The 21,384-nt window shown below is 56.1% G+C and overlaps 1 protein-coding gene across 5 annotated transcripts; it reads right to left on the bottom strand.

Moving 5' to 3' along the window:
- Window positions 1-2,132: 2,132 nt before the first annotated feature.
- SUN2 (Sad1 and UNC84 domain containing 2) lies at window positions 2,133-20,483 on the bottom strand. 5 transcript variants are annotated; one of them, XM_086402856.1, is made up of 18 exons: window positions 20,317-20,483; window positions 16,666-16,831; window positions 15,633-15,820; window positions 15,112-15,249; window positions 14,320-14,415; window positions 13,872-13,965; window positions 12,837-12,907; window positions 10,602-10,729; window positions 8,774-9,031; window positions 8,042-8,119; window positions 7,544-7,587; window positions 6,823-6,988; window positions 6,238-6,459; window positions 5,868-5,949; window positions 5,391-5,506; window positions 5,102-5,269; window positions 4,656-4,748; window positions 2,133-3,733 (listed from the first exon to the last, which is right to left on the bottom strand). In XM_086402856.1, the coding sequence occupies exons 2-18, from the start codon at window positions 16,791-16,793 to the stop codon at window positions 3,620-3,622; spliced, it is 2,184 nt and encodes a 727-aa protein (XP_086258982.1). In that variant the 5' UTR covers window positions 16,794-16,831; window positions 20,317-20,483; the 3' UTR covers window positions 2,133-3,619. The 5 variants fall into 5 exon arrangements, with proteins under 5 accessions (XP_086258982.1, XP_086258980.1, XP_086258979.1 ...); XM_086402854.1 differs by having other exon boundaries at window positions 5,868-5,952; XM_086402853.1 differs by having other exon boundaries at window positions 5,868-5,952; window positions 20,255-20,483.
- Between the last annotated feature and the right edge of the window lie 901 nt (window positions 20,484-21,384).

Genomic DNA, 21,384 nt, shown 5'->3' on the forward strand with positions numbered 1-21,384 from the left:
GCCAGGCGTGGCTTCAAGAACCCAGGCTTCTCGGCCAGCGGTGACCCAGGACCAGCTGGCATCCTCTGAACCTCAGCTTCCTCATCCACAGCAAGAGAGGTGAATGCCTGCATCAGGTTGTGAGGATTCAGCGAGAGAAGGAGCGTGAGGTCCCGATGTGCCCAGCATGTGGGAGGTACCCGGTGAGTGGTCACCGCGTGGCTTCTCACCCACGCTGGCTCCCAAGTCCACAGCAGAGGCCACAAGCTGAGTCACAGGCTCCAAAGGAGAAATGTGGCACGGACTCGGCTCTGCTGTGCAGCTGGGACCGTGCCAGGCATTTCCCTCGCTTCCTGTTCTTCGACATTCGCAGCTACCATCTGTGAGGGAGGTGGCGTTCATGACATCTTTCCAGTTAAGGAGAACTCGGAGCAGTGCCCCCAGCCGTTCCAGTCACCCGCTCCAGCATGTCCTCCGGTCGGCCCTGGTTCCTTTGTCTGCTGGCTGTTTCCCCTTTGCTTTTTTGACTCTGGTTCTGCTTAGAGGGGCCCTGCCCAGTGGTGCCTTCATAGTGGGAGTTCCAGGTGGAGTAGCAGCGCCTGCTCTCGGTTCCCATGGCAGGTGCTGTGGAATTTCATGTGGGACCTTGAAACAGGCAGAACCACATTTGGTTGGCAGTCTCTTGCCTCTGTGAACATAACCACTTCCTTTACATTTAGATGCTATGGCTTCCACCCTGGCCTCTGCCTTCACTCAGGTCAGTCTTATCTCTGTGGTCACCGGGCCCCCACCTGCTAGCCAGGGGACTGACGGCAGCATTTTACTGTCGTTGGCTGGGACTGCAACGGTCTTGTGTGAGTCTCAGCCCTACCCACTATTTGGAACAAACCACCAGCCCTTTCATAGCTGATGAAGAAAAGTTGTTAATCCAGTCATCTTAAATGGCAAATCCTGACCTTCTGCAATGCAGTTAGCATGTATGGCCTTTTTTAATTCATCCAGGCCCTCTGTTCTGGCCTCCTGACTTTCCCAGCACCAGAATAAGGTAACAGGAACATGCCATGGTGCAGGGAAGAGTAGGTTTGACTGGGGTCATGAGACGGACCATGGAGAAGATGGCTAGGTGCCATGGTCAGGATGAGGCATATGTTGAGTCCAGATGGGGAACCACCCCTGGCAGGCTGTACCATGAAGGACTCATGAGATTTGAATATGTACAGACAGGCCCCAGAGGGCATGAGCGGAGGCCCTGAGCTCTCTGTACGTGGTTGGTTCCAGAAACCATTTACTGGTGCTGCTTAGGGATGTGGCCTTTGTTGAAAAATGGTGGTAAATACAGTGCCGGTGTTAAGTGAGACAGGAGGCAATGAAGCAAGCGGCTGCTGAGCAGTGCGCCCTGGGACTGGCTCTGTCCTGGTGTGGAGACCTGAGGGCTTGAGCAACTGGCCCAAAGCCTTGGGCCTGGCTATGGATCCCACCCAGCACCCTCTCGTATAGCAGTTCACCCCCAGCTCCTCCCTGCTGACTTGTTCCTGCCTTTATTTTCTCAGCTGTGATGGGGCCCAGCCCTGGGCCAGGTGCCATGGTCAGGATGAGGCGTATGTTGAGTCCAGATGGGGAACCACCCCTGTCACCTGGAGCTGCTCATTGGAGGCACTGAATCTGGGGAGATACATGCAGGGAAGGGCCAGGACCTGCTCCCCGGAACTTGCAAGAGTCTGACTCTTCAGGGGACCTACCTCATCCCATCCCAACACAGGTACAAGGGACAAGGGTCTAACTCCTGTGGAGGGGGATTGCGACACCAACGTAGACGAGCTGAGTCAGGTGGGTCACTCCTATCTCCTGCTCCACTGAGACACGCAGGACAAGCCTCCTGCTTCCCAGTGGACATCAGTGGTGGCTATTAAAGCCACCTCCCTTTCTCCTGCCACCGTCAAACCCAGGAGTCACCAGAACAGGGCCAGCCTCGGGTCCCATCTCCCATCACAGCTGAGAAGCCTGGGTTTCTAAAGCTTGGGTTTCTAAAGCTTAGGTTTCTAAAGCTTAGGAGGTAAGCCTTTGCGACGTTGTTTTGGCTAAGAATCCTTTCTCTTTTTCCCAAGAGCAGAGTCCCATGCAATGGCCAGATAAAAACCACACCACACACTCCATTAACCCTGGGCATAATTTATTTTTTGCATAGGCATAAATTAGAATCTGGAGATAAAAAAAAATTAAGAACCAATAGTGCAGCATTTGTGACAGGAGAGCGCAAACAAAACCTGGTTGTCTGGAGGCAGGGGCTGGTGCTGGAACACACAGGGGTCCGTGGGGCCTCTCCTTTGTTCCAGCCACATCTAGGAACTCTTCCAAGGGCACCCACCTATGCAGCAGCCCTTCCTGCCCCCTCCCCACAGGCCACAATGAACCACAGAGTCAGAACCAGACCCCTCTTGGCAGCCAGGTTACAAGGAACTGCATTCACCCAAGGCCCCACAGAACGGGGCTAGAAATCAAGCCCTTAGCTTCTCAGTTAAAAAAACAAGACCTTGAAAAATATATACACAATAGAGCAGGGCCTGCTGGGTCCAAAAGCTCCCACCTCAGCCCCGCCTCCATAGCCAACCCCCCACCCCCACCCCCACCCCGACTGCTCCCCATAGAAAATGAGTCAGAATAGAAACAATGAAGCAAGAGCTGAATGAGCCCCCAGGGATGGCTTAGGATCAGGGGCCTGATAGGGTGGGGCAGGGCCAACAGTCTACACCACCCCACCCCAGCAACACCCTGAATGTCACTCTCATCGTGTCACTGGGCCACCACAAGAGCCCAGGGAGCTCCGTGAACACTGCTGGCTGCCCCCAAAGACAGGTCTGGACACCTACACCCTGGGGGAATGTGGCAAGCTTGCTCTGGGGACTAGATGGGCCTGAGCAGGAGAGGGGAGCAGAGCATCAGGAGAGAGAAGACAACTGCTGTCCCCAGCAGAGAGGCTCCTGGAGGATCCCAGGAGCCAGACCCTCCAGGGTACAAGAAGCCCCTGGCCCACCCTGACCCAGGACACACACAGTGTGCAGAAGCCCTTCAGGAATGCTGTAGGCCTTGGCTGATGGCACTGGTGTCTGGAGGAGCCCAGCCACCCTCTCCCAGGAGCTTCGTGCCTGGGAACCAGTTCCGACCTGCACCCTGAGCACCCCCCTCACTGAGGGAGGGGGCACAGCCCAGCTGCCCCAGGCCCTCGCCTGTCTCACGCACGGCTTTGGCACCTGCTTCATCTGTGCAGCTCCCGAGGTGTCAGTCCCTCCACACGGGCCAAGGGCAGGCAGGTCTGGCCCACCTTCGCTGGACCGCGGGCATCACCCCGCTCTTCCCGCCTCAGTTCCCCACAACATGCTACATATATACACCCTCCCAGGAGGGAGAAGACGCCCAGTGCTTGGCACGCGGAGAGCGAAGAAGGAAGAGCGAGAATGGAGCCTGCTGACCGCTCGAGCCGCCCGCCGCACAGGAAAAGCCTGCGTGTTCTTTCATCTCCACTGCGCCAGGGCTCCTTTCTTGCTCCTGGAAGTCAGCGCGCTTCAAGCGTGTGCGGGGAGTTGGGGGTGCTGCGCACCTAACCCCGGAGAGGGGGCATGGCCGGCAGCAGCACAGAGAAGGCCTAGTGGGCGGGCTCCCCGTGCACCCTGAAGCGGTAGATGCAGGTGTACTCGGGGTGGCCCCAGTTAGTCAGGATGCGCAGCTCCACCACCTGGTACGTGGCCATTTTAGGATCCTGCAGAGAGAGAAGCAAAGGCTAAGAATTCGCAGACTGGAGGGGAGACGGCCATACCCAGGGCCAGACACCCTCTCCCTCAGGCCTCTGCAGAGAAACCAGACTTCAAAAATCCCGTCTTCAGGCCCTGGAACAGAGTTTCCAGCGGGTGGACCAAGAAGCCCCAGAGGCTTCTGAGGTCCTGCAGGGGCCGGGAACGCACGTTAAGGCTGCGTGAGGCACCCACGGCCACAGAAACACAACCTTACAACTGAACACGAGCACGATGCATCATGAACTGGGAAAAACTCACAGGAGCTCCTTTTGACCATGAGCAGGACTACCTTTTAGGAGAGTCTGATATATGCTGATGTTGAAAAAGAATTCCTTCACCATGAATTAAGCAGTTTCTTTTTTTTTGTCAAGTTCCCATCAAGCCTCTGTCCTGTACGCTTGTTTTTGGCCGCGAGCTGAAATTCTCTGGCCTGGCAGCCAGGCCTGCCTCTCCTCCTGCCTCGGCCCCTCCCCCACCTCACCCAGTTTCCCGCACTTGGACTCCTCTGGGGTGGCTCTCAGGTCACCTGGGCTGGAGACTGGGAAGCTATTTCTGACAAGGGCCTAGGAGACCGATGTCCACTCAGGTTAAGGCAAGAGGCCCCTGTCTGAGACCCAGCCAGGCTGTGCCGCGTGACACCCTGCCGGGCCACAGCCTCACTCAAGACACCTGCCCTCACAGCTTCCCCAACGTCCCCCACCTGGAAGGGCCCTGCCCTACGCCGCTTGGACGTTTTCTGTTTCATATCTCAGGCTGTGGGGGGGCCGGGCTGTGGCTTCTCACTTGGGACTCTCAGTGCCTGGCACGGGGTAAGTACTCAGAAAACATCTGGCGAATGGATGGGAAAGTAAGCACATCACCTCTGCAAGCAGACCCGAAGCTCCTTACCTGGAAATAAAACGTCTGAATGGGCTCCCCGTCCTGGTCATAGGTGAACTGGCCAAGGGGCATCCCTTCCTGCTGCAGGTCCTCATCGAGCCCCTGCGGATAGAGGGAGGACCCTGCCCTTAGCCGAGGGCCCCCAGGGAGGAAGGCCTTCCCTCCTGGCTCCCCCTGGTCCCCTGCCATCTGGCAGGGCAGGGACTGGCCTCCTTGGGGACTGCAGGGGTCCTGAGCTCTGGACACAGGGCTGCTGTGTGATCTGTGACAAGCTGCTTAACATCTTAGGCCTCCCGTTTTTTTTCCTCTGCAGCCTGAGGCAGAAACACTGAACTGCCATTTCCCACCTTGGCACTGTCTTCCACATCTATGCCCTGCCCCCCAGCCAAAGAATGACCCTAGCTGTATCCTTGATAGAGACCCCCAGCCCCGCAGCCCCCAGGAGGGATACTCACAAAGATGGCAAAGTCCTTGGGGGCACTGGAGATGGTGCTGTTGGGCGACAAGGATTTGGGCACATGCTCTAAGGTGACAGCAGTGGGGCGGATGCGGGCAGAAAGGCGAACCACAGCAAAGCCCTGGGGCCCCTGGAAGGCCCAGCAGTTGCCCGGGTGCACGTCTGGCTGGAGGGGAAAAAGGCGGGTCAGCACGTGGCAGGTGGCAAAGACAGCCTGCCCCGAGCGCAGCTCTTATGACCCAGGGTGGGACAGCCACGGAGGCGACACGGGGCGCTCAGGGCCCCACCTGGAGAATGACTCGGGGAGACTGGGAGTGGTACCACAGGGGGATGCCGAAGAGGCTGAGGAGGGCCGTCTTGGTCTCGTAGGTCTCGGAGCATCGAGTACTGATGACACTGGCCCCTGAGACAGGGAAGAAAAGCAGAGTGGGTGCTTGGGGCTGGACACTAGTAGGGGAGGGAGACCCAGGCTTAGCTGCCAGCCAAGGGAGACTGAAGAGAGACTACTGTCCCTCAGGACAGGTCTTTACATCTGACCCAGACCACAGAGCAGAGTAAGCGTCAGCCCCGCCGCGGTGAAGGATGGCGCTCAGTGTATCCTGCCTTCTCCCACAGTCACTCGCCTTTGTGGTGAGTTCTGGGTTGGCTGATTTCTGCTGACCTCAAGCCCTGCTTGCTAAGCACCACGGCTGCCCCAGCAGATGCCAGGGGACCTGTCAGTGTGGGGCAAGGGGGCCCAGCAAAGGGAGGCGAGCTAGACATACCTCCTGACTCCAGAGCGTAGTCCACCATCCCGATGCGGTCCTCGCTGTAGCGCTTCAGAGCCTGGTTTACGATACGGTGCACCTGCTGAAACAGGCGCCAGCGCAGCTGTGATGGGGACGCCGGCCATCCACCTCTGCCCACTGTCGGGCCAGAGACCCGCAGACCGAGCCCCTGATGTCCAGACACACGTGGCACTTCCCCAGGCGTACCCCTGCCCCCTCACACCAGCCCCAAAACAAACACTGGAGGCTTCTGCATGTTACTTAGGTCCTGGAACCTGCCAGGGAGCTGGCTGGGTGGGACTGCAGCTCTATGGCTCCCAGGAGGAGAGCACTGTGTGTGTGGGGGGTCCAGGGACAGAGTCCTCACCTCCTCGGTCACCCCAATCACGCCTTCCCTCTGCAGCGTCAGCCCCAGGCTGGCCACGGCCTCCCTTGCCGACTTGCCCTGCATCTCGGCCACGTGGGTGAGGATCCTGCTCTCCAGGTCCCGCAGCTGAGCTTCCATCTCCTCTTGCTGAATGAGCCCAGTGCGGGTTCCCCCACCTCGAAGAAGGAAATGACTGACCCAGGCAGGGAACTGAGACTCCACCTAGGAACCAAAACAAGGTCTCACTCTGGGAGGCTCACCAGGAAGGTGGAAGCTGCCACCGCAGGGGCCTGGAGTGGGGGGTTGGGGGCGGCACCTGGCTTGGGTCGAGAGGCCAGGCAGTGAGTACAGGCCCCTCTGTAGTCACTCCAGTGAAAGGAGGGCCGGCACGTGCCTGCTCAGGCCACAGCGGGGAAGGAGGAACAACCCTCCATATTATTATCAGTGACAAAACGGGAAGACCTTCCATCAAAGAAAGCCAGCATCTGTGCCCAGAGCAGGGGTAGGAGGCACTCTGCCTCGCAGACTCCCAGGACCAGTGCAGAGGAGGGGTATTCCTGGGGAACCCAGAGGGTTCCAACTCACATCGTCCCGCACGGCCTGGAGCTGCTGGGGCAGCAGCCCCACCTGGTCCTCCACCAAGCTCTGCTTCAGGGTCAGGGCTGCCAGCTCCTGCCGCAGGCCTGCCAGCTGGCCCTCCAGCCGCCCCAGCTCCTTCATGGCGTTCTCCTGGAAGGACTCCTGGGTCATCCTACTCCCAAACAGAAGAGTAAGCTGTGGGTCTCCAGTGAGGGGTAAGGCTATGCTGAGGCAAATGAGAGGATCCCCTAGTTGGCACCTGATATACGTGAGTGTGAGGCCTGCTCTCGGGGATTCTAAACTGAGGCTGTAGAACACAGCTCTGGTGCCTATGCTTGGCCTGCATATCCCAAGGAGCTAGTTATTATCCTGCTTCCCTCCTAAGCCCAGATCCAGAATTCACTGTCTCAGCTCTCACATCCTCCACCAGTATGGACGTCTGGGACACGGGGAGGCAGCCGGCATAAGGCAGCACAGAAAAGATGGTGTTATCTATAAATGAACCCAGGAATCCCGATTATCTGGCAGTGCCCATGATCCCCTACCCCGACCGCCACTGCCCCTCAAGGACAGGCTCTGAGCAGATGGTCCTGAGCCAGGTTTCCACCATCTTCTCAGCCTGGGACACAGAACTCTGCTCCAGGTTTCTGCCCAGTAGTCCTGTCTGGAGGTGGGAATGGGGAGGCTGGAGATGAGCAAGCCTAGGACAGACGGAAGTGCCCATTACCTTTGCCACTCTGACTTCAGCTGCTGGAGTCGAGCCTCAGATTCCTATAAGCAGGAAAAAGGCACCAATTCAAGGACTGTCGGGCTCACAGCAATCAGTCTCCCAGAGCAGGATCTGTTCCTTTTGGGGTCTCTGCTTAACCACATCCCCACCCCAGAGCCTCCTGGCTGTTTCAGCAAATGTCACACTGGCCTCCCAGTTGATGTCCTGATGCGAGCCTCACCCCATAACTATTGTGCTCAGGCGTTCAGCCGTTCACTCGTTCATGCAGCATGTTATACCCAGCACAACAGGCCACTTGAAAGTAGCCCTTCCTGTCCTCTGGCACACTCCCAGGGGGGTCTTTGCAGTGTTCCAGCCCAGGGGGATTCAGTTTAAGCAGAAGTCAGGAGACTACACATCCTTCTCCCCATTCTATGTCTAAGCAGACCCTTTGGGGCCAAGGTGTCTCAGCCCAAGAAGAGATGATGAATTGGATCAAGCCCCAAGCTCACCAACCTGTGAGGCCTGGACAATCTTCTTGAAAAGGTCTTCTGAGTCCTGTTGATGCTCTGATCTCAAGGTGACCAGCTCTTCCTATCAAGTATAGGAGAGAGGCTGAGGATTCTAGTGAGCCGTGCTCAGAGGGCCACTTAAAACCAGTAAGTGGTGTAACTGAAATTCAAACCAGGCCTATTTGATTGCAAACTTCAGCTCCTAGCCTTTCTGCTACAGTGCCTTTCTGGAAAGATGCAAGACTCCTCTCGGTGTGCGTGGTATGCCACACCTACATGGGCACCGTGCCAGATGCACTACAACCTCTTGTTCTCAAGACCAGGGACAGGGCAGACAGGAGAGCCTCCGTTGCAAAGAGGAGGAAAGTAAGGCTTAGAGAAGGTAACTGCCAAGTGGCAGAGTGTCTGACCCTGAAACGGCAACACACTGCAGCCCCTCATGTCGGGGTGTGGGGCCTCACCCCCTCACACACCCAGGGTGCCACCCACAGAGAGGGCTGGAAGGCTCCTCAGCTCCTGTCCCTACCTGGATCTGAGTCATGTCAGGGGTGTGGGGCCTCACCCTCCACCCACACACCGAGGGTGCTACCCACAGAGAGGGCTGGAAGGCTTCTCAGCTCCTGTCCCCCACCTGGATCCGAGTCATGTCAGGGGTGTGGGGCCTCACCCCGCTACCCGCACACCCAGGGTGCCACCCACAGAGAGGGCTGGAAGGCTCCTCAGCTCCTGTCCCCACCTGGATCCGAGCAGCAGTGTCCCTGCGGAGGTCCTCCTTCAGGGCAGCCTCGCGGCGGCTCACCAGCCCCTCCAGGAGTGCCAGGGTGTCCTCGTGGCTCAGGCCACCACCTCCGCCTCCCTGCCCGCCAGCCCCCTGCTGCAGCTCCAGGCGCTCCAGCCGCATGGCCTCCTTTTGCCAGCTGGACGAGAACTCAGCAGCGAGAGCGTCCAGGCGCCGCTCCAGCGAGTGTACCCGGGACAGAATGCGCTGCTCGGCCTGGTGGGGCGGGGAGGGAAAAACCACAGAGGTGAGGCATTCATGACAACAGAGCTTCCTAAAGAGAAACGGAAGGAAGTCCCAGAAACACACAGCCTGTCGACTCGATTAAAAGGCAGGAGCCTACTGGGAACAGAGGTTGGGCTTTCAACTTTCAAAAATTCCATTTTTAAACTAGGCAGTATTTGTATGACTCAAGAAGCAAGCAGCAAAGTCAAGGTCCTAACCTCTGCCCCATCCACCCAGAGCCCTGACCACCAACCCTTCCTAGGCAACTATTTTTTAATGCAGATAAAAGTAAATACAAAGATAGATTCATCCTTTACTTCCCCCATTTTACAGAAAAGCTGGTCCTGAAACGGAACTGTCTTTACTAGTGATTAAAAAAAAGTTGCCACAACACATTATTTTGTGAAATAATAACATCACGGTCAGGAAAGTACTTTCCACCAAAATAAATGGTTAAAAATGTGCTGCCAAGTTAAATTCAGCAGGATGCAAGCAAAGTTCACATAACAGTAATTAGAGGACAAAGAGTTTTACATTTTCATCGCAGAGCCCAGAACCTGTACGCACACACTGCTGTTGTCTATGCACTCATCACCCCTGCCACCTTGGACCCCAGGCGTCTTGAGGGCATGGCCTGGGCCTGATCCATCTTTGGTCTCTGGCAGGATGCAGAAAATGACCACTGCCTGCCCTCCTCCCCACACCTGCACCCCCTGCAAGTGGCTTCCCAGGTGCTCCCATGAGAGGGGGAGTTTCTTTCCCCCTCCATGAATCTGGCCAACAGAATGTAGCAGAAGTGAACCTAGTCCTTGAAGTCTGGCCTGAGTCCACCCTCTTGGAACCCTGCCCGGTTGCTGTGAGAGCAAGCCCAGGCTAGCTGGCCGGACAACAAAGGTACAGCCCGGCCAGGCCAGGCCTAGACCAGCCACCCCTGCTGACGCACCAGTCCACCATGGATGCTCTAGTCGAGGGGGCCTAGCGAAGATCAGCTGCCCTTGCTCAGACCAGAAAAGCCACCTAGAGGACCTGTGGATTCACAAGATAGTCCAGTGCTGGCACTTTTCTTTTTGGCCATACTGCCGCTTGCGGGCTCTTAATCCCCTGACCAGGGATCAACCCCGTGTCCCCTGCAGTGGAAGCGCAGAGTCTTAACCACTGGACTGCTGCAGGTGACCCTCCAGTGCTGGTAATCTTAAGGCACTGATTTTGGTGGTAGTAGGTAACAGACCAGGATATCACCTGACTCCCAGAAGGTACTCAGTAAATATTTGTGATACTGTATTAAAAAGGAAGAAAGCAATTTGTCTGATTTCTTTTCCTTCTGTTTTCTATGCTTCTTAGGATGCAAACTAACTTTAGGACAGGTCTGAGTCACATTTAAGTGCAGGCAAAACTTCCCCCCAGCCCCTGCACCACAAACAGTAGAGAAAGGAAGGTGTCCTAGGAGACAGGCAGCATCTCATCCGCTGGGAGTGGGAGGAGTGAGGGCAAGGAATGTGATGGCAAATGCAGGCCGAGAGCGGTGGGGAGGAGGCGGGTGCTGCGACCCTAAGATGCTCACCTGGAAATGTGGGGATGAGTCCCTGGACTCCCACACCTCACGCTGCCCAATGCTCCCCTTCGAGGCCCACCAGGAGACCACAGCGGGGTGGAGCGTCTGCAGCCCAAAGGGATAGAAGTACCAGGCTCCTGCACACAGAGGAGAGGTTAGTTACTGGGGCCGGGGCCCAGCGAGGAGGCACACGCCAGGGAGCACGGCAGATTCACAAGTAGCGCTCGTCACTAGCCTATCTCACTCATGGGAGCCTCGCTCCTGTCGAAGGTGGTACGAGGGACGGAGGTTCCCCCACTGAGGCAGCAACCTCCACCTGATGATCACAGAGTATAAGCATTCTCACATCCCCTCAGGAATCCTCATCTTTCCATAGACGGTAAAGCCTGCAGGAAATCACTGGAAGCTGAGGACTGTCCAGGGATGGAACCCAGAGGCCCTGAGGTGCTTCTCAGTTCAGACTGTACAGAAGAATCACCTAGGGAGCTTCTCCAACAGCGTCTGGCCCCACCTGGCAGGGAGTGAGCTTGCTGGCCTGGGCGGATCCCCCTGCAATGAGTTTTAAAAGCTCCCCAGGTGACTCTAATGGTTGGCCATAGTTGAGCCATCACTGGAACAGAATCCACCTGCTCAGAGAGGCTGCCTGTGGCCCCAGAACAGAGCACAAGGCTGCCACACACAGACATATTGCTTTAGGAGCCGCCTGTTTTTACTCCTGAGCTATGCGTGTGCATGTGTGTGAGTGTACAAGTATGCATGGGGGTGACAGCGCCTGGAGAAGTCATACTGGCGGTGGGGCCTCCAGCCTGGTAAGATGCCACGCTTGCCACACAACTGTTGGCCTCGAGCAGGTGCAATGGGAAGCATGTGACCACAGGGCTTTAAGTCAGACCCTCTGGACAGGCCTTTGCTTACTGCCCTCCCTGAGCTGGTCACTCCATCCCTCTGCCTTTCAGACTTTCTATGTGCATCTCCTCATGAGGCTGTGATGACCTTGGCTCCACCAACCCCATGAGGGGATGGTGAAACAAACGGAGATAACACGAGGGAATGTGCTTCCTGAACATAACGCTGTATGATCATAAAGTCATTAAAATTGTTTTAAGAGTGAGACCCAGTTTCCACTGAATAGGAACAAGCTGTTCTTATAAAAGCAAGGGAATCAACACTTGGAAAGATGTCCTGCTGCTGCTGCTGCTGCTAAGTCGCTTCAGTCATGTCCGACTCTGTGCGACCCCAGAGATGGCAGCCCACCAGGCTCCCCTGTCCCTGGGATTCTCCAGGCAAGAACACTGGAGTGGGTTGCCATTTCCTTCTAACAATGCATGAAAGTGAAAAGTGAAAGTGAAGTCGCTCAGTTGTGTCCAACTCCTAGCGACCCCATGGACTGCAGCCTACCAGGCTCCTCCATCCATGGGATTTTCCAGGCAAGAGTACTGGAGTGGGGTGCCATTGCCTTCTCCGAAAGATGTCCTACTTTGGTATAAATTAAAGAAATACAACTTCAGTAGATGCTAAAAAAAAAACAAAATAATAATAAAAAAAATAATAATAATCTAAAAAATAATAATAAAGCATGGTCTTTAGTTATAAATTGGTAACTTTGAGCCTGGGGCCACAGGGGACGCTCATAGTAAAGTGTTACGATTAAAACTGTAAAAAATTGTGAAAGTTCAATGATAGAGATCAGGACAACGTGGAACATCTTGCAAATGAAATGTAATTTAGTATCTTGGTGCAAAAAAGTGCCCTTACTTCTCTTTCCTACTTCACTGTTTTGATCTTAAAGACAGCTGAAGCCTTACTGGAGTAATAACTCACTCTCCCACGCTACACCCTGATTTGGAATGGAGGGAAAGTGAGTGCAATGACAGTGTCAGAGTCCCTGCCTTTCACCCCAGCACTCCTGTAACGGGGCATCTTCTGGCCCCGTGGCTTCCAAGGATGCTCTAGACATGCCAGGCAGTCCAACAGAGACACCCAAACCCACAAGATCGGCAGGTTGGGGCATTGCCCCTTCCATCCGCTGATCACCAGAGGGCCCAGGACAGCCAGACAGGATGTTGTCCAGGCTTGATCCGACCCTGCCTTGTCTTTCCGCTTACTGTAGCTTTTCAGTGTCCCTCCAGTTTTCACATTTCTGCTCAGTGCCACCCTCGGCGCACGCTCTGCCTGCCCCTCTGGCTCACCAGCCCCAGCTCCACAAGGACAGTCCTCCCTTCCCAGTGACAGTGGGCGACTCACCATAGGTCAGGCCGGTCAGAAGCAGCAGCAGCAAGAGGAACCACAGGAACGTCTTCAGGGATGAGAAGCGTCTGGACCACAGGAGGGGAGAGAGGGTGGGCGGAGGGGTCAAGAGGACTCCAGGGCCTCTGGGTGCCCTCAGGGAGTCCCTAGAGTGCTGAGCTACAGTTGGAGGGGACACCCTCAAGCCTCGCATCTTGCCAGGGCCAGACTGGATGCTGAGAGCTTTACCTGCAGAGCTTGGAGTGATGGGGACAGTTCTGACTCTGAATTGTATTGATGTTATTAAAAATAAATCCTGGGGTCCTTGAATAACCTAAAACTCTTATACATAGAGGTCTTATAGGCAAGCAAATATAGAAGAAAAAAAAAGTAAATTCCTTAAACAGACAATATTTCTTTTAGAAAAATGAGGAGCCTTTTTTGGTGACATGAATTCATCCTTGCTCGTCTTTTCAGCATAGTTGGCTGCCCACTCCAACCAGGTTTAGGGCCAGAGGGACCCTAACCTCCTGGTTCAGTGTTCCTTCCTTTGCCCAAGGACCAGCTCCCCAAATCTGGCTCTACTGGGTCAGGGACTTGGGGAACAGACCCACAGCATCCTCAGGCCGCACCTGTTCGTGGCTTCTGAATGCAACATGGGAAACCCTGGGGGCCAAGAGTACCACGCCCTCGATGCCGGGAAACACAACTTGCCGGCTAGAGCCTAAGGCCTGGCCCGTGAGAGTAAGGCCGAGCTTGTCTGAGACTCCGAAGTGGCTCGGCTGGTGCTTAGCAGGAAGTACCCGAGAAGAAACAAGAACCCGTGTTCTGGAACGCTCCCTGATGAGCTACCAATTCAAGGAGCAAAACCTGACCCTGCGTCCCACCCTCTGTCAGGCAGAGCCGAGCTCTGGGCGTCCACTCCACGCTCTCTAATACAAGCAGCAAATACTGGGGAAAAACCCTTCAGAGAAATGGTTGCGTACAGGTTTAGATGCTTTACTGGCCACCCCCCTGCCCAGGGCCTTCTGATTCCTTGTCAGTTTCGCTCACCTGGTTAAAACGAAGACGTCAAGGAGGGAGGCAGCTGTGGTCAAGCGGTACCAGGTGGTGCCGATCCACCAGTAGAGGAGCCCGAAGAGCCGGCCTGGAAGAGGGCCCATGGAGCCCAAGTGCCACCCTGAACCATCGGCTTGCGGGTCTCTCCCCGCGGCCCTCCCTGCCCTGACCCCAACCCTGATAGCCAGTGCACCTCTGTCCTGTCCCACGCCTCCCAGTTCCCATCATCCCACCCACCACCCGCCCGTGATGCCAACGCCCTCCATCCCGCTTCCAAGCAAGGGTGTTCCTGTGGCTCTCGGCTCCCAGCGATTATTCTCGAACAAGCTTCTCCCAGTGGCGCTAGTCTCTGTAACGGAGTTGGATGCCCAACCACAGAAAGATGGGCGAAAGTAACTGCCGGAGAAAACGGACGATCGTGCACAGAGCAGTCCGCACCCACCTGGAGAGGTGACCACCATCCAGAGCAGAGAGCCCGCCCAGGAGACAGCATTCCGTAGCCGTGACCCTGAACCCCGGTGGTCTGTCTCCGAGTAGCCTGCGGGGTGGTGGGGGGAGAGGGAACAGCTCAGTTGTCTTCATGTTTTCATTTTTTTTAACTGTTTTTTTTTTTTTGGCTGCACCACATGGCATGTGGGATCTTAACTTCCCCAACCAGGGGTGGAACCCACACCCACTGCGGTAGAAGCACAGAGTCCTAACCACTGTCCTCCTTCTTAAGAGCTCTGGAATATGGAAGACGGTCACTGTCTGCTCCTCTGGCCTGTGAGCTGAGACCATGTGTCACTCTCCTTCATGTCCCCAGCTGACTCAGGCTGGCAGGCAGCAGGTCAGTAAATGCTGTTGGAGTGACGTGCTCGGCTCCCAACGTTCTATTTCCCTCGAACTCCTGTCTGCTTCCCTCTGCTTCCCAGCAGTCCCTCAAGCCACTCAGAACTGGACTAAGGAATCAAGCACCTCCTGTGTGTGAAGGCTCACGCTAAACACTTGCTGGAAACATCAAAACAAGGGGACTGGCCACAGGCTGCTCAGGACCTCGTGGAGCCTGGCCATCGGAGCCCAGCATGTCCAGAACCACCCCCAGCCTGGCTCGGGTACCATGGTGGCCCAGCAGCGACCTCCAGCCAGACATGGGTGCTCTCCCAAGCTGTCAGGGCACCCTCCCCGGCTTCCCATAGGCCCGGGAACCTGGCGGAGCATCTCCCCGAGCCTGGGGAAGGAGGACGTCGCCTACCTACGTAGTCATCCTCGGAGGAGTAGCCCGAGGAGGACCCGAGGAAGTCCTCGGAGAGCTTGTTCTCCGGGAGCCCGTTGGGCTTGCTGCTGTCGGTGCCGCCTGTGCCTCTCCTCCTCCTCACCCGCAGGTCCTCACCTGCGGAGGGAAGAACTCGGGGTTCTCCTGGGGCAGATGCTCCAAGGAGGGAGGTGGTGTGCTTGGGGACACCCTGATGAGCATCTCTGATGGGCAGATGGAATCTACTCTGAGCCCCTCCTGAGCTCCCTTGAGTCCAAGGATGGGTGAACCAGGACCCACCCCTGTCTCCTAAGTCTGGAGCAGACACGTGGCTACTTCATCATCTGAAAGGACCTGGGAGTTAAGACACCTGGCTGCTCTCCCCAGGATTTCCAAAGGTGGGGCACCCCTCTTCTGGCCCAGCAGTGGTTAGGGAACGCCCTGCGGGGGGTGGGGGTAGATTTTGAACCATAAATTTCCAAAGGAAGCCAAGGCCCCGGAGGAGGGTTGCGGATACTCACTCCAGTAGGGGTCGTCGAGGAGGGAGTGCCTGGTGAGGGAGGCGGCGATGGAAGCGGCCCGCGGGCTGCCGATGTAGGACTCCCTGACCACGGACTCGCTGTAGTAGGAGGTGTGTGTGTCTGAGGAGGGGCCTAGCTGTGGCGCTGGGGAGAGGCGCTTCGAGTTGTTGGTTTTCTTCTTCAAGGTCCTGTGGGAGGTCAGCCAGGAGGGGAGAGGCCAGAGCAGGCAGGTGAGCCGGCCTGGAATGCTCTGCCCTCCTACGGTGAGTGGCGTGGGGAGGTGGGGGTCGGGTGGGTAGCTGTGTTGCTAAGCAACTAACAACCCCCATCTGCTGACTGCCACGCAAAGCAGGTACTTTCCGTGCTCCCATTATCTCTAAATCTCACAAGCAGTTAGGTAAGATCAGTGAGGGAGTCAGGATTCAAATCCAGGTCTCGAACTTCAAAGCCCCAGTGTTCTTTCATGCTTCCTGATGGATTAGTCGTTTCTGCCACCCACTGAAAACCCAGACAAAGCCGACCTGGCCTCGGAGAGCTACTCAAAGCCTCCTCGGGGGGCTGTCATCTGGGCCTTGCGCCTGCCAGGGGGCAGGATGTGAGGGAGGGACGCCTGCCTTAGCTCACGTCCCAGGTGCCCTTGAACTTGTTCATGTCCTCAGCTGCTTCGCTGGCCTTACTGAGGCCCTACAGACGGATGGATGGTGAGGCAAGCGGCTATGGGTCTGGCACAGCCATCCACAGCAGAAGGGGTTCCTGTGAGCCCAGCACTTGGTTTTGGGGTTTCCGGCCTGGCTTATGCTTGAAACTGCCTCTCCTCACTTCCTGTTCCCTGAATATAAAACAGCCCAGCTTAGAGAGAAGAAACAGCACTGGGCCCTGGCACCCTCGGAGGTGTGGCTGACCGGACATGGGCAAGGTCTGGTCTCTGCCCACGGAAGTCACAACGGCAAGAGGCAGCACGGTGAAGGGCCCAAGACATCTGCTCGGTGGGTCGGGGGACCCATGCGGGCTGGGGGTGGAGGTGAGCCCCTACCTGAGAGGGCTGTCCTTAAACAGGGTGCTCTGACTCCCCATCACTGAGCTCCCTCCGCTGCTGCTGCTGCCGCCATCATCCTCACCCTGGGAGGAGTAGCGCGTTAGGCGCTGGCTTCGCCGAGACATGATGAGGTGGGCGGGGGGACCCTTCCCCTGAAGGGAGTCTGGGGAGAGAAAGGCGGCCAGGTGAGGCTTCCAGGGGCCGGCGTGGCAGGGGCAGGGAGGAAAGACAAGACACAGCCTCCCAGCAAACACACACCCCTCTGCATTCAACCAAAGAGCTTGACATGTGGGCGAGACCCGGCGTTGATTAAGCATCCCCGCCCCGCCCACCTGCAGCCCTCTGCACTCTGCCAGCCTCTTTCAAAACAGGTTCATAGGATTTCCAAACTTTCAGATTATTGGATGCTGAGCTCCGAGATCCAGAATTGGGCCTTCTGCAACTTCTGACACGAGGCGGAGCTCGTAGCTAGGTAGCTACAGGTGCTAAATAAACACCGCTCGTCACTGCTGCCCTGCAGACTCTCCAGTCCAGCCTCTTACTGGGCTGCCCAGTCCTAAAGCTGTGCCTGCTCTTGTTCTAGCTTGTTTCCCTTAAGTGGGACATGCATTTCTTTCTTTGTAGCTGTATCCATTGATTCAGAGCCCCAGTCAAACTCTGACTCCAGAAAACCTTTCCACGGTAACCCCCGCTTACATTCTGCTGGAGCCTGCATGCCTAGCCTATTAGTGATTACTGGCCTGCAACATCAGTGCCTCTTGATATGATGCTGACGGTGGTGATAAAATACTCGGTTAAATGCCTCCTGGGTACGGGGCTCCTGACATACTCATCTCTGATCCTTATGATCAAGGGAGATATCACCGCTCCCACTGTACAGTGGGGAACCCGGGGGCACTGAGAGGATCAGTAACCTGCCCATAGATCAGTAACCCAGGCTGTAAGTGACAGAGGCAGAGGGTGTGCTGCGCTGGGGCCTGGATATTTCCATTCCACCAGGAAGTTTTCAAGTTGTTTCAGAAAGGTGTTGCTGTGTCCCCAACGAGAGTCTTACATAGCCCCCATTATGTTCAGAGGGCTTCCCTGATAGCTCAGTTGGTAAAGAATCCGCCTGCAGTGCAGGAGACCCTGGTTCGATTCCTGGGTCGGGAAAATCTGCTAGAGAAGGGATAGGCTACCTACTCCAGTATTCTTGGGCTTCCCTGGTGGCTCAGCTGGTAAAGAATCCGCCCGCAATGCAGGAGACCTGGTTCGACCCCTGGGTTGGGACGATCCCCTGGAGAAGGGAAAGGCTACCCACTCCAGTGTTCTGGCCTGGAGAATTCCATGGACTGTATAGTTCACGCGGTTGCAAAGAGTCCAACCGACTGAGTGACTTTAAAAAAAAAAAATTATGTTCAGAACAGGCTGTGGACAGAGCTGTTACATTACAAATATTGGTTAACAAACTAACAAAACAGGCCGGTGGAGCAGCTGTGTGAGATTACTGTCAGCCTCTACCAGCCAGACCAGTCACCACAGTGGGTGGAAACCAAGGCTCTGGGACGAGGCCAAGGTGAAAAAACCTGGCAAAAGGCGGCATTCTACAACACAGGGGGATTAATAAACCTTTCAGCTCTAGAAACCCAAATTCAGAATCTCTGATAAACCCTGTGAGCACTCCAAACATGGTGCCTTTGTTGGCCTGTGTTACAAAGTCACTGTTACACTTTGGCCCTAGTAGTACTTGTGACTTGTTATCACTTCTAATATTCCTGGTTGATACTTTTTTTTAAGCTGTGCTCAGTCTCTGTTGCTGCAGCTGCGCGGGCTTCTCATTGCAGTGGCTTCTCTTGTTGCAGAGGGCTGGTGCATGGGCTTAGCTGCTCTGGCATGTGGAATCTTCCTGGATCAGGGATATAACCCAGGTCTCCTGCCTTGGCAGGTGGATGCTTCACCACTGAGCCACCATGGAAGCCCCTCCTGGTTGATACTTAAATTACTACTTCTCTGGGTTGTGAGGTGGCCATAGGCTCTAACACATCCCAACTCACTATGGAAACCGGGAGATCTAGTTGGTCTGGCTAGAGAATTCTACAAAGTTCTCTTCTGGAACATAAGCAGTCTCATGTCTTGGGACTTATTGGTGTCCTCACAGGTAGGATGCTCACCTGGCATCATCCCTGGTTTAGGCCGAGGTTGGTAAAGGGACCAACTGGTAGTAGCCACAGCAGGAAGTTGGCCTGGGTCCTTGTCTATATTCAACTCCTTATAAGGTAATTCCACCCCTACTACTACCCTCCCTACCTGAAAGCTCCAGATGCCCACACAGGCACAGGCTCCTCCTCTTAACCCTGCCCTGATAAAGTTGATGAAGCTTTTGCCCTGGGGCAGGAACAAAGCAAAATGTTTATGCAGAACTCAGGCTGCCGTTGGCAAGAATATAAAGAAATATGTAGATGGAGAGGTGTGTGTGTGTTGGGGCTGGGGGAGGGGTTGCTGAAAACCATCAGCAGTGCACACCCTCCCAGATGGGTGCCTTTTCATCTTTCTCCTAGGGTTCTGCTATCACAAAACAGTTTATAACTGCTAACACAAAACTGAGCCTGGGTTTCACAAGATGAAAAAGGTCAAGGCTCTGTCCTCCAAAACAAAACAAGAGGTGAGCCTTTAGGAGCTCAAATCTTTTGCATATCAGAAGACACCGCCCCGGCAACACACACACAGTTAAGATATCCTCGAATAAAACATCCCTCCCCACTTTTGAGCTGACCACATCCTTTTTTCAACTTCACCTTTCCCGCCCTCATCACAAACTTATATGGCAGTATCCAGCCACTCTTCGGACTTAGCCTAGATCTTGGCAACCTCCGCCTGACGTTTTCACACCGCATTCCCTCGTGGGATGGGCAAACCGCTCCAGGTGCTAACTCTCTTCTCCCTTCATGCCCTACTGGCTGAACCTGCGGGAGATTTTTCTTTCTCTCTCTCTCTCTCTCTTTTTTTTTTTTACCAACCACGCGCCTGTCCCTGCCTCTCTGCTCTAAGTAACACTCCCGCCCCCTATTTGTTTGCCTTTTTATTTTTTTTTTTTAGAACTGAACAAAATGGGCCTCCTCCCTATTACCAGAGTTCTGACAGGCGGCGGAAGAAGCAGAGAACTGCCAGTCCCTAGAAACTGCCGAACTGGCACGAAAACGCAGGCACCGGCCTGGGCCGGTTTGGACAGCCGGGTCTCCGCTTCCCTCCTCCTGGGGAGGTTCGGCCCGGGGAAGTCCCGCCCGGAGACATCCGCCCTTTCGGCCGACCAGTGGGGCGGCCAGTCCCGGAGGCGGGGGCCCGGCCGCGGCGGCGATGAGTCAGGACGGCCTTGCCGCTTGGCCCTTCTCGACTGGCCTAGGGGGGTGCTCCGGGCGGGGCTGCAGCCTGGCCCAGCTTGGCTGGAGAGGAAGAACCAGGCCTGGGCAGCTCGGCTCTGGCCGGTGTGGCCTGACGATGACCCCGGGGTCAGGCCGGCCCGGGACCCGCGGGGAAGGGGGCGAGGCCGGCCCATCACCCTCGCCCGGCGCGCCCGCCCACCAGAGGCCCACGGCCGGCTGTTACCTGCCTCCGCCGCTGCTCCGTACAAGGCCGGGGGCTTCCGAGGCCCGCCGCGCCGCCCCCCCTTACCGTGTCGGAGTCCGGGGAGCGGCGGTCGGCGCGGGGACCCGGGGCGCTCGGGGAGAAGAGGCAAGAGGGCTGGCAGGCGGACAATGCGGCCCGCGCTGAACTGCGCTGCGCGAGTGGGGCCGGACGGCGCGCGCGTGGCCGAGTGTGTTTGTGTGCGCCTGTCAGTCAACGCTGACAGGCTGCAACCCTTTGGCCAGACTCCGCCCGCGTCACCGCCCACTGCCACCGCCCATTGGGCGGTTGAACACAAAGGCTCCCGGCTCGCCCGGCCCGCCGCGTGGGCCCAGCGGGCGGGGCAGAACCAGACCAGAATCCGCGCGTGGGAGGCGCGGGTGAGGGGGCTGCGATCCCTCCCTGCTTGGGTACTTGGCTGAAGCCGGCCTGACTGCGCACTTGACTCTGGGTCTGGTGGCTGAAAATACCTGAGACCTCTCCTAGCGCCGCCTCGCGCGCCTCACCCCACCCGCGATCTTCTGCGTCCCAGTGCTCCGCAAGCTGACTACATAGGGCCGGGGTGCCAGGACCTTAAAGGCATTGAAGAGGGCACGAGGAAGTGGGGAGCAGGGGACAGGACGACCCCTGATGGCCTAGGGCCTACCTGGAGGGGTAGCACGTAGTTAGCCCTTAGGGGACCGCCCCTCCCCTAAAAAAATGATTGTTGGAGGCTTATGCGTAATTGTTCGCTTAGGTACAACACTTAAAAAAAAAAAAAAAAGCATGTCTGGAAACAGGTTTGTAGAGTTTTTAAGTGATTTGCTTAAAGTCACACAGCTTGAAAAAGGCAAAATTGAGATTAGAAGATTCTCTGAAATTTCATGGCAGAAGCTTTTTTTTTTTTCCCCCCACTTTAAGGAGGACACTTGCCCCAGTTGGTGCTGAGAAGGCAAGACTGGCTATCTATTCCTATGCCTTACTCAGATCTGCTTGTGGAATAAGCGCTTGATATATACTGAGTGAATAATAAATACACTGCCTGACTCCAAGGGTCCAGGGCCCTGGTTCCCCACGAGCCAGCTGTACAGGCACAGAAAGGGCCCCACTTGGGAGAAGCACTTCCTGTGCTAAGAG

Source organism: Bos grunniens, chromosome 5 (assembly GCF_055505025.1).
Source record: "Bos grunniens cultivar Pamir isolate PY7600 chromosome 5, Bosgru_T2T1.0, whole genome shotgun sequence".
Taxonomy (NCBI): domain Eukaryota; kingdom Metazoa; phylum Chordata; class Mammalia; order Artiodactyla; family Bovidae; genus Bos; species Bos grunniens.